This window comes from Scophthalmus maximus, chromosome 6 (assembly GCF_022379125.1).
Source record: "Scophthalmus maximus strain ysfricsl-2021 chromosome 6, ASM2237912v1, whole genome shotgun sequence".
NCBI lineage: Eukaryota > Metazoa > Chordata > Actinopteri > Pleuronectiformes > Scophthalmidae > Scophthalmus > Scophthalmus maximus.
Genome location: NC_061520.1, coordinates 14,736,989 through 14,749,034, shown reverse-complemented (window position 1 = coordinate 14,749,034; position 12,046 = coordinate 14,736,989). Strand labels below are relative to the sequence as shown.

Genomic DNA, 12,046 nt, shown 5'->3' with positions numbered 1-12,046 from the left:
ATTTAAAAAAAACAAAACAGCAGTATAAAAGTAAAGACAATTGCTTGTTTGTGAAACCACAGCAAACGTCTATGATCGGTCACCTGCTGCTGGCGTGAGAGGATAACCACAACTAAAGGATCTAACATCCATCATCACATCAGCGAGTAACCCATACTACTTTACTTTAAAAAAAAGAAAGAAAGAAGAAGAATCCCTTTTACTTGTGGAAGCTACAGTACACGGTTGTCTTGAGTTATTTCATTCAGGCCCACTAGAGGGGGGTAGCGAGCTATGAGAAGTCATTTGGAGAGGTTACTGTACACATACACTCTGATATCTGCAGACACTTTCAGGGACAGGAGAGAACAAAAAAGAAAAGAAAAAAACCAAGCCAAAAAGGGCGAAGGAGGTAATGCTCTATGAAAGCATGGAAGGAAAAACCAGGGATTAAAAAAAACGTCCACTTAAAGCATGAAGGTGTCACACCTTTTTATTCCATCTTGTACATTAAACAATCCTTCTACAGCTGTAGGTGAAAATGAGGGAAATGGTCAGGCCACGCCCTCATGCACACTGATTTAATTAAATGTACAATATACAACACCAACAGTGTTCAATGCACCCTCACCTTCCTAAACAATGTGTCCTGCATGAGGGAGCAAACATGACACAAAATGGAAAAACGGCGTGTGAACAAAAGAAACCGCTACCTCACCCAGATATTTGATCACAGCAATATTGCAGATTACAGGTTATTGATTCCTTGAAGACATACAGTCTCCCTGTATCCCTTACACACACACACTCTCATGCTCCCACCTCGAACAGACCGACAGATCACGCCAATGTCCTACTTTATCCATGTCCCGCCTCTGCATATAAATCCTTTTTTTTCAGCTGGATGAGAGGAGGAAGAGCCTGAAGAGGGAAAAACAAGACAGAGCATGTGTGTAGTGCAGCACATAGACACCATGGCATTCGTAGAGGAAAGCAACACATTCATATTATAGCGGTTGGTTGCAGCTGTCAAATCTTAGAATCATACTTGTATATAAATATAGTGACATCCTGTCATGTGTTGTGTGTGTGTGTGTGCGTGTAATAGAAGCTGCGTTCGCAAACTGTACCCAGCACCCCAGACGCATGCAGTGCTGGCACGAGGTGAAGGATGAATCCATGGCAAAAAAACCCACAGTTTTCTTCTCATTTTTTTTTTTTACCGTGTGTGCCTGTTCATTGTTCTCATTTAGTTTTCATTTTCTTGCTTTAGCTCCTTCTCTCCCGCCCTCGCTCGCTGTGGGTAAGAAGGTGCTGTACAGTGCACTGTACAGTCTGAGTCTGCTGGGAGGCATGCTGCTGACTCAGCCCAGGCCACTGCATCCATCTATCTGCACTGCAGTGCTGTCTCTGCTTACACCCCCCCCCCCCCCCTTCCTCTTTCAGTGCGCGCCGCCGCCGCCGCCACACACTCACATGCACCCTTTTAAAGTCATCTCAGTGCTGATGCACCATAACACACCCAACCCACTTTAACTCAGCAATAGCATTCAAGTGTTGTCAAGCCAGTGTAATGTGCAGTGTGATGTCTCTATTCCTTTTTGTTCCCTTTCAATCATCTTCATCTTGTATGTTTGTTAACATATTTGCTAATATGAGCAATGTCAACGATTATTAGCCTAAAACACAAACTGGATCACATTCTTCAGTGAGTGTCAAAGGGGACCGTGTCACCTGGAATCTAATGAGGTACAGCTAAACCATCCGTCGTCAGACATGGTGGAGCATATTCTGTATGATAAAATGGCAGTCTTTCATTTTATACCCAAAAACGACACCAGCCAGAGGTGTAACTGGAAGGCTGCTTTATTGTTTGGAAATAGATTCGTGCTCAAATGAAGACATTCTTTCACTGATTCTCATTTAATTGTCACATGTGGTTGTGCACACACGTTCTCTCTCTGACTGTATTAGCGGCAAGAGATAATGACAGTCAAAAGGATGTTTTTTTTTATTTCATTTTTTTATTTTGCCTATTTTCAGCAAAGAAAAGAAATTTATCTCAGTCATGCTACAAAAGAATGGCCTCATATACCGATTGTTAAAACCAACATTTGGAAATGAACATGTGTAAAACAGAAGGCAAGCTGTTCTCTTACAGGCCCGAGAGCCAGTAAACAGAACACAGAGAGAGAGAGAGAGCACTTGCACTACATGACTCTACAAAATGTTAGTCCAGACAGTCTAATCTAGGTGGTGAGTTTTCAGTTTACAAGTGAATTTTGAACTCAATACAGCGTTTCTTTCGTGCTCCGTTTTGATTCACTCCCATGGGTTTCGAGATCCTCGTTGCTGATTTTATTGACAGACTAAATAGGAAGCTAAAAAGGCACGTGCCGTTAAGAGATATTGCACCATAAACAAACACACAGACAGTTAAGACAACTAACCCTTATTGGAAGTGACGGCAAAAGTAAAGAACAACTCCGAAACTGCAGCAGTGTGTAAAGTGGAAAACATGGAGCAGGGTTAGAGCTGAAACGAGCAAACATCTTGTCACAGAGTGAGCTGTGGCTCATACTGGGGCACACTGGTTGACCAGCTGTTGCCTGCAAAATGCTGTGTGAGGTGTGTGTCAGTGTGTGTGTGTGTGTGTGCGCGCGCGTGCGTGTCTGTATTTATAGATCTCTGTGTACATTATAGGAAACAAGGAGCAAGACATCTTCACACATGTACAAAAGGGTATGCTGGTAGTGCAATCCTCTCACCAAAGCAGGCTCCACAATTCTCAGAAGCAGCCAGTACAACACCATGCATTGTACGCTGGTACCCGGTATGCAGAAATCCTGGGCAGACCAGAGTTTTGGTTATTCTCTGAACATACCACACAAAGAAAAAAGCATGATCCATTAAACTCTGTGGTTCTGGTTTTCCCTCAATGCAAGGATTGGACAAGAGATATTAGTTATAGACATTGTTCTAATTATATATACATATATACATATATAATTTGAACAATGACCAATCGCTCTGTATATGTACGTATTGATTTATACAGTTTTAAGTACATTTCTGCATTTTTACAGATTCTTTGAGCTTACTTCCCTCTTTTTTGTGAAAAGTGACAAAAAGAAAAAAAAATCTACTCATCTAACAAAAGTGTCACAGCCTAACAAATGTGACAAGGGGTGTCAGCTGGAAGCCATTCTGTTAATGGTTATTAATATTTAGTGTTAGATTAATAGCTGTAGTTTTTTAAGTAATCCTTTATTTACAAAAAAACTACACATGCCGTTAAAATAAAACAATATATTACATTATTTATAGTTACCTAAAAAGTCCATTCTTAGCGTTTGCATTTTGTGCCGTATAGAACATATCCCCAAAATGTATTTATTTTTCCCCCAAATGTATGTGTTTCTATATTTTAGGCTTCTTTCCGTAATACGCAACTGAATATCCATGTAATCTTGGAGAAAATGGACGGCAGTAGCTCTTATGCTCATCATTCAGAGTTTTATTTGGTTCAAGTTAACACCCACACTGATTTTGGAGATCTCATGCAGTAGCTGGACCGTAAAACTCGAGAACGGATGAGGGAGTTATTCATAAACAGGAAGTGACATCACTGCACAACAGAAAGTGCAATAGCTCTGGTGTGGTGCTTAGGCTCACAGTACCATAAGAAAGCATCCAGTGCTCTGTTGGTTATTTGGTATTTGTTATGCAGTAGAGCGATATGAAGAAAAATTAAAAATGACAGGCTCAGAGCACTTGTAGTTGTTAAATACTAAAATGTGGGGCCAATGCACTGAGCATGCCACATCTGCTTCTGAAAGAATCAAGTGTGCTGCTCAAACCAACATATCCCGACTCGCTCTCATGACATCTCCTCAGTGTTTCCTGTATCTGTGATTGTTATTGGGGTGAACTCTATTATAATTATTATTTAGTTTACTGACATTAATTGAGACCAGACTACAGTCAATAGTGATCTAACCACAAATGTAATCCTCTAACAATATAAACACCACCATTACAAGCGGGCTGATATTTTGCTGTTTCACTGAGATGCTTCTAGCCTTATAATTCTAGGCATCATAAGAAGGAAGCGCTTAACTGGCCCCTGACCGGGCCACTGCCGGAACAAGGCAGCCCGCCGAGATCATTGTCCATCCACATGGCATAAAAAAACAAAAGAGTAAAACATGATATCATATGTACTCCCATCACATTCACTTGCATTTTGTTGCAGAGCTTACAATAGTACATCTATATTATCTCCTGAGAAAACAGATGAATTTTTCAAGCATTGCATACATTTCTAGGGTCTCTCTGTCTAATAATGACAGTGAAATAAACAGAATGGGCAGGGCACACTTCACCCAGTCCCACTCCATTGATGAAGTGCAACGAGGGATAACAAGGCAGATCTCTTTGGCTTCTCCACACACAATGTTATCATTACCCAATCATAAATTTCTGCTCCTCTGTTGAAATAGGAAACACCCGACAAATATGTTCCAGCACAATACCATTTCCTTCAACATCATCTCGACATGGGACTTTTAAAACGGTGTGAAATAAGACTCATCTCCCATCAAAACATGACATTTACATCAGGGGGGAAAAAAACAAAATAAACACTCATGTAAATACATGGCATCAAATTATATAAACTGAACAATAATCAGCCATAGAGAAATATCAGAAATACAAAGGAGTTTGCCATATCTGTGAAATCCCCAAAAACCACTCATAACCTACAGTGGGACTCCTACAATGCCCGCTCTCACAAAACTGAAGGCAGATGGTATGGAACATTATATAGGTGCATACAAATGATAAATATATGCTTTATAGTTTCAAAGCGTCGCACCCTTGAAAGCGTCCAAATTAACAAACATTTCAACCCCTTGATACACAGACATTTCTACATCTTACACACTCAACATTTCCAGAGCAGCAAATAATCGTTTGGATTTCACCCATCATATATGTGATCATATGGATCATATGATCCTATACATATGCCATTCTTCTGACTATAGAGGCAACAATTTAAATGTAGTCATTTGAAATGTGTTGCGTAATGAGATAAAAATGCGGATCCATTTTAGATGATCAACCCCCGTACCACTTATCTTTGTTAAACAAATTACTCGTAACTCTGAACTTTCAAATTTTGACAATGTCTCGATCTTACAGTCGAGCCACCGGTGTGGTCTGAGTATTAGTGTCTTGTGGACTATGATAATTCATGCAAGATTTCTGATCAAAACATGCCATCATGCAAGTCATTTCTATGCATTGAACAAGCACAATTATTTATGTATTTGTTTGGAAATCTTTCTGAGTAAATGTAAGCCCTTGGCCCGAGTTGACCCCACAATAAACAGACCCTTAACCAATTGGCGTGAAAGCCCATGTAAAAAAAAGCCTTGTTGATGTGGGTATAACAAAGACAAAATGAGTACAAGAGTTAAGTGACATGGGCAAAATGTTGAATATTGATCTTTTTTTTCTTTTTTTTAATCTTGTTTGCATTTTTGTTGCTCAAATAAACAATTTCTAGCTTTAATAAAAACAAAAAAAGTACTTTCAACGCTCCGTCATTTGTGTCTTTCACTCACCAGTCATGTGTCTGTTTGCTCTTATAGAGAGAGTGTGTCATTTTCTCCTCTACACAATTCATAGTCAATGACACAGAACCACTCGTTGGCTGCTGCAAGAGGACAATCCTTCAGCATCAAGCAGAATCCTTGTTTTTCCTTGACAGCACCATCTTCCATAGGAATCCATCACTTGCATCCAGTGTTTTTTTTCCATTCTTCCCTAACCTCCTGGCATAGAGTTACTTGTCCCATCTGTAGACCTGTGGTAAGTGAGCAACAGACATTTCCATGTCTGATTTTCATTCCCTTTTTGTTAAGAACAGTAGTCTAGATACAACAATGTCACACATTATGCTGATTATGTTTGGTTTGACTGAAGTTCCAAGAGTCTTCAAGCAGTAACAGACCAAGCGGCTTCCCTCTGCATCAATATAAGAATGAAGTCTGTAAACAAAATTACTGAATATTATTTTTTTTTCTGACTTGCAAATGAAATAATCTGTACATCTGTGTGGGTGAGTTTCCTCTGCTTGAAGTTACATTAGAATTTTTATTGTTATTACTGTGATTATTAATCCAACAACTCTAACATTTAGATTCCCTGATGTCTTTTTGGTTTCTTCCTTTCTCTTTCCTCCCTCCCTTGCCATCGTTGTTGTCATCCTGTTTCTCCTTGTCAGGTTTGGTTACACTGTCATAAGAGGGCAGGGAGGCAGTTGAGGGAGTGCTCTCCTTTTTTTCTTGTTCCTGATTGTTCCCGCCGTTCTCCACTTTGTTATTGGCTGGTTTGCGCTTACAGACGAAGCCCCGCCTTGCCAGGTAGGAGCGGTAGGCCCTCTGAATGATTCTGGCTGACACATCCTCCTGCTTGCGCCTCAGAGTGGTGGTGATTGGCTCGTAAGAGACCTTGGAAGGATTGGCTGCCACAAAACGCTCCTCCATTTGTTGCCTCAACATATCCAGCTCGCCGCTGTCACCCAGCACACGCTTGGTGAAGGCAAACAGGATGTCCAGGCAGTGGATGCGGTCGCCACTCACCATTGGCATGTCCATGGCAATCAGTTCAATGGTATTGGGCTTGGGGACTCGGAGTGGGTGTTCAAGTGCATCGGCAAAGTCAGAAAGCTTGGCATAGGTGATGAACTGGGAGGCATCAGGGTCAAACTTCTCCCAAATCTCATAGAAGGTCTCAAAGTCGTCCTCACTAAGTGGATCGGCACTCTCTTCTGTGGCCACACTGAAGTTCTCCAGGATGATGGCGATGTACATGTTGACTACAATTAGGAAAGAAATGATAATGTACATAACAAAGAAGAAGATGCCCACAGAAGGGTTGCCGCAGTCTCCTGTAGCGGGCGTGCCAGGATTCTCCAATAAGGGGTCACAGTCTGGAGGGTAGTTGAGAATGGGCAGCAGCAGGCCGTCCCAGCCAGCTGACGTGGTGATCATAAACAGGATGATCATGCTGTTGCCGAAGGTCTCAAAGTTGTACATGTCATCAATTCCAGCCCCGTGTTTTACATAGCCAAAGTTGGACATGCCAAAGATGGAGAAAATGAACATAACCAGGAAAAGTAGCAGGCCAATGTTGAACAAGGCAGGAAGGGACATCATCAGGGCAAACAGAAGAGTTCTGATTCCTTTGGCGCCCTTGATGAGACGCAGGATTCTGCCAATACGTGCCAGACGAATCACCCTGAAGAGCGTTGGTGACACAAAGTACTTCTCAATTATGTCAGCCAGGAACATTCCTGAAGTGAAAAGAGAGCAAAAAGAGATACAACAAATGTTTGGTTGAGCAATAGAGGATATTATTGAAACACTGGCCACTGACTGCTTAACTAAATACACATCACAGTCCTTGGCCTACAAGCAGAAACAGTACACAGAGTTTTGAGTAAATTCTGGAAGAAATCAGGAAAACCTAAGAACACTCATCGCTTTCATTGCGAATTGATTTTTTTAATGTAGGAAGTAGTTGCAATGAAAACAATTCTCAGTCTGTAGATAATTATATAGAGTAATAGAAGCTAGTTATGTATCCATTGGGGGAAAAAAACAAAGCTTTTATTTTATTGTGACAAAGTGACAAAAAAAATCTAACTAAAGTGTCACAGCCTAACAAATGTTACAAGGCGTGTCAGCTGGAAGCCATTATATTAATGGTTATTAATATTTATTGTAAGATTAACAGCTGTAGTTTTTTAAGTAATCCTGTATCTACAAAACAAAATCATCAACAATTGGACAAGATCAGTGATTTGTCTTTTTTTAATGACTAGATATACCTTACATCCAACCTTTTATTGCCTTTTGTCTATGTACAACAAATGGGTTTTACAAATGTAATTGTTCAGTACTGTGAGCAACACAGTTACATTACATTCACCTCCATTGTGCAAAGGCAGCAGCCGAAATTCATAGACAGATATGTCAAAACCAAAATATATTGCATGGCTTCCATTCCACTCATACTTCACATTTCCCTAAGCATAAGTAACCCTTTTGAATACTTGCCCACAATTGAAAGGATGACTACAACCACATCAAAGACGTTCCAGCCGTTGGTGAAGTAGTAGTGACGCAGTGCAAAGAGCTTCAGTACAAACTCGACCGTGAAGACCACAATGAAGATGAAGTTGACCCAGTAAAGTACAACCTCCGTCTCTGCGGACTGATCATCCGTCTCCACCATCATGGTGACCATGTTGAGGCAAATGAGGATCATGATGGAGATGTCAAACACCTGCTGCGTCACAAAGTCAAACACCATGCCCTGGATGAAGTTCTGAGGAGAAAGGGAGGGAGTAGGAGATACTCAGTATCATTTCTTTTAAATTTCTCATTCTATTCTTTAAAAATTTACAATTACAAACCTGCTTGGTTGTGAGCTTGAACAGTGCAAAACAATATTTACCTGAGGCCTGGGTATTGGTTTTTGTGGTTTCTTTGACCCTAGTTTCTTCATGGCATTGTAGTATTTCTTCTGTTCTTCTGTCATGAAGATATCCTGTCCTCCAAAGTACAGGGACAAAAAATAAAAAACTGGTTTCAATCTGCAGGGATATAGACCTTACATTCAAGTCTTAATCCAAATATAATTTAGCACAAGGGCTCATTTGTCATCCTCTGCAACACAATCAATCCTCTTCTATCCGAAATTTACATTTTAAGAGTCATATATTTATATTAATGCTCGGATTCTGAGTACATTTTTTTTTTTGAAACATTTCGTGAAAACTCGCTTACTCACTTTCTTCCCCTCTCGTGTCTGAATCATAGACTGTAACCAATTGCTTCGCCAGTTAAGCAAACAATGCAAATGACGTCATCCGTGCCATTCACGTCTACTTGCGTCGACTTTGTATTTAATCTCATCGCGTGAAAAACTTGCTTTGCATTTGGTATGAACACACATAAAAGTAAAAAAAAAGCTGGTTCCTCTAAAATACATTAGGCTATTAAACACTTCCCCTCGTTCCCAGTCTGTGTGCTACCAGTAGGTTACCCTAAGCTAATAGGTTGCTGGTTATAGCCTCATATTAATGAACAGACATCTAACATCTAGAGAGCAAATATAATGTCAAACTATTCTTTTAACTCATCTACAAGGCAGCATGTTCTGAGAAGGTGAAAGTGAGAAAAATGTATCTTATCTTTTTCTTTTGCTGGTTGAAGTTGTCAATGATCACACCAATGAAGAGGTTTAGGGTGAAGAACGAGCCGAAGATGATGAAGATGACAAAGTAGATGTACATGTATAAGTTGGACTCATAGATGGGTTGGTCCTCCACCTGTGAAGTGTTAAAAGGGAAAATATGTTCAAAATGCTACTGCACATTGAACTGGAAGTCAGACTTGAAAAATGCAAAGATCTTACCCTTCGAGAATCTATTGCTGCATACATAATGTCCATCCAGCCTTTGAATGTTGCCTGTTAAGTGAGCAGACACATTGTGTGAGAAAATTGAACAAACAAGAGAGAAACAAATGAGGTGACAACAAACGTTTCTCACCACTTGCAACAGTGCCAGGTATCCAGCCCCCACATTGTCAAAATTGATCTTGACGTTTTTCCATCGGACTTCAGTGTTGTTTGCATTAATGAGTGCAAAACAATCCGTTTTGTTGTTAACGATATCAGGGAGGAAGTACGCCTCATTCGTGTCATTGAAACAGTAGTAATACTTTCCAGCAAACAGGTTGACACCCATGATGCTGAAGATGAGCCAGAAGATGAGACACACCAGCAGCACATTCATGATGGAGGGAATTGCGCCCACCAATGCGTTCACCACAACCTGAAGAGAACAGCAAGGGAACAGAGCCAGTGTAACTCGGCAACCATACATTAGCTGCATGGAGATGTTCACACATGACACATATTTTGGCTGCAATCTATTTTCAGCTCCAAATCCATAATATTACATTGTATTAAGTTGTATTATGCCACGGTAAATTGTTACACCCCTATACAATTCTAATTATTATTTATCTAGATATCCAGATGATATACTCCAGATTTGTTTTTTCATGTACACTGCAAAAAAAAAAAAATGAAGGGAACACTTAAATCAGATTCAAGTTGAAAATCTTTACTGAATGTACATCGTTTAACTTGTTGAGTATAAATTACGTGACAAAGGTCAATGCAAACCAGAATCATCAGCCCTTTGAGGGCTGAATTCAAATTAATGCCAATTTGAAACTATAAATTTTAAATCACAGGCTGATCCAACTTGCGTGAATTTGATCACAGCAGCTCATAATGTGACTCAGTGGTGTGCATGACCCCTGTGTGCCTGTCTGGGCATCCTCCTGATAAGGCGGCGGACGGTGTCCTGGGGGATCTCCTGCCAAACTTGAATCGAGGCATCAGTGAGCTCCGGGACAGTCTCTGGTGGTACTTGGCAGAATCAGATGCACCGATACGTAATGTCCCATAGGTGCTCAATTGGATTTAGTCCAGGGGAACGAGAGAGCCAGTCAATGGCATCAATGCCTTCGTCGTCCAGGAACTGCCTACACTCCGGCCACATGGGGCCGGTCATTGTCCTGCACCAGAGGGAACCTATGGCCCACTGCACCAGCGTAAGGTCGGACAATCGCTCTGAGGATTTCATCCCGATACCTATCAGCTGTCAGGGTACCGTCAACTATAGCATGGAGGTCTGTGCGACCCTCCAAGTATATGCCTCACCGAACAATCAATGAACCTTCGACAAACCAGTCATGCTGGATGATGTTACAGGCAGCATAACGATCACAACAGCGTCTCCAGAATCTCTTCATGCCTGTCACGCTCAGTGTGAACTTGCTCTCATTTGTGAAGACAATGGGGCGCCAATGGCTGACCTGACAATTCTGGTGTTATCTCAGGAAGGACGTCAGGCCGTCATGCCACCCTCATGGAGTCTGTTTCTGACAGTTTGGTTAAGAAGCATGCACACCAGTAGCATGCTCACACAAAGGAGCAGATACCGGTCCTGCTGCCGGGTTGATGCCCTGTCCAGCTCTCCTTGTGTAACGGCCGGTCTTCTGTTATCTCTTCCATGCTCTTGAGCCATATCACATACGAATGTGCCATCCTGGAGGAGCTGGACTACCACGCAACCTGATTGGACTGCATGTACCGCCTCATGCTACCAGTGTCAGGACAATATCAGAACACAAAACTAGAAAAAAATCAATCAGAAAGGAGAAGAAGAGGGCAGATTGTCGGTGGCCACCACATGCAAAACTATTCCCTTTCTGGGGGTTGTCTTGCTTTTGTCCCTCTATTGCACCTGTCACTTTCATTTGCACCAAAGCAAAATTGATTCACATCACATCACTTGTGCTTCCTAAATGGACAGATTGATACCTCTGGATACTGACTTGGTGTTATACTGTGACGATTAAGTGTTCCCGAATTTTTTTTGAGCAGTGTATCAATTGCATACTATCATATTATGTGTTCCACCATGTCACTATCTCAGTGTGGCAGACAATCAGTAACGCTGAGTTAGATTGGCCAGGTAAATATAACATTAGGATTTGTATTCAGTGTAAAGAAAAACACAAATTGCTGAGTAACCCCAAGTAATGACTGTGTTACTGATATAGGATGACACTACAAATACGAAAGAGCATGTAAGTGAGAGTATACAACTATACTGCACCAAAGCAGTGTGCATGTTGAAGAAGATAAAACTTTTAGCTCCCAGAGGACACCATAGGAATTTACAAATACACATAACAAAAAAGCCAAATAAACCAAAACAACCACTATATAGGCAAAAATCTAAACTTTCTTTTCATTCTCTTGTTCTGCCTTATATTACAATAGAAATAGAAAGTGTACATATAATTACTTTATATAAAAACTACAAAATAGTGATCATGAAAATCATGCTTATGACATGCTGAGGAGTGGTGAGCAAGGATGGCGAGGGAGGGGAGGGGGAGGGTTA

At 41.0% G+C, this 12,046-nt stretch overlaps 1 protein-coding gene across 3 annotated transcripts in view; it reads right to left on the bottom strand.

Moving 5' to 3' along the window:
* Positions 1–1,829: 1,829 nt before the first annotated feature.
* Positions 1,830–12,046, bottom strand: part of scn8ab (sodium channel, voltage gated, type VIII, alpha subunit b) — a 49,215-nt gene continuing 38,998 nt past the window's right edge. For all 3 annotated transcript variants that reach the window (XM_047332570.1, XM_035630895.2, XM_035630901.2), the window contains 6 exons: positions 9,611–9,895; positions 9,475–9,528; positions 9,251–9,388; positions 8,512–8,616; positions 8,112–8,382; positions 1,830–7,345 (listed from right to left, as the gene is read on the bottom strand). In XM_047332570.1, coding sequence (XP_047188526.1) covers positions 6,180–7,345; positions 8,112–8,382; positions 8,512–8,616; positions 9,251–9,388; positions 9,475–9,528; positions 9,611–9,895 — 2,019 coding nt within the window. In that variant the 3' untranslated portion in view covers positions 1,830–6,179. The remainder of the gene's footprint in view (positions 7,346–8,111; positions 8,383–8,511; positions 8,617–9,250; positions 9,389–9,474; positions 9,529–9,610; positions 9,896–12,046) is intronic.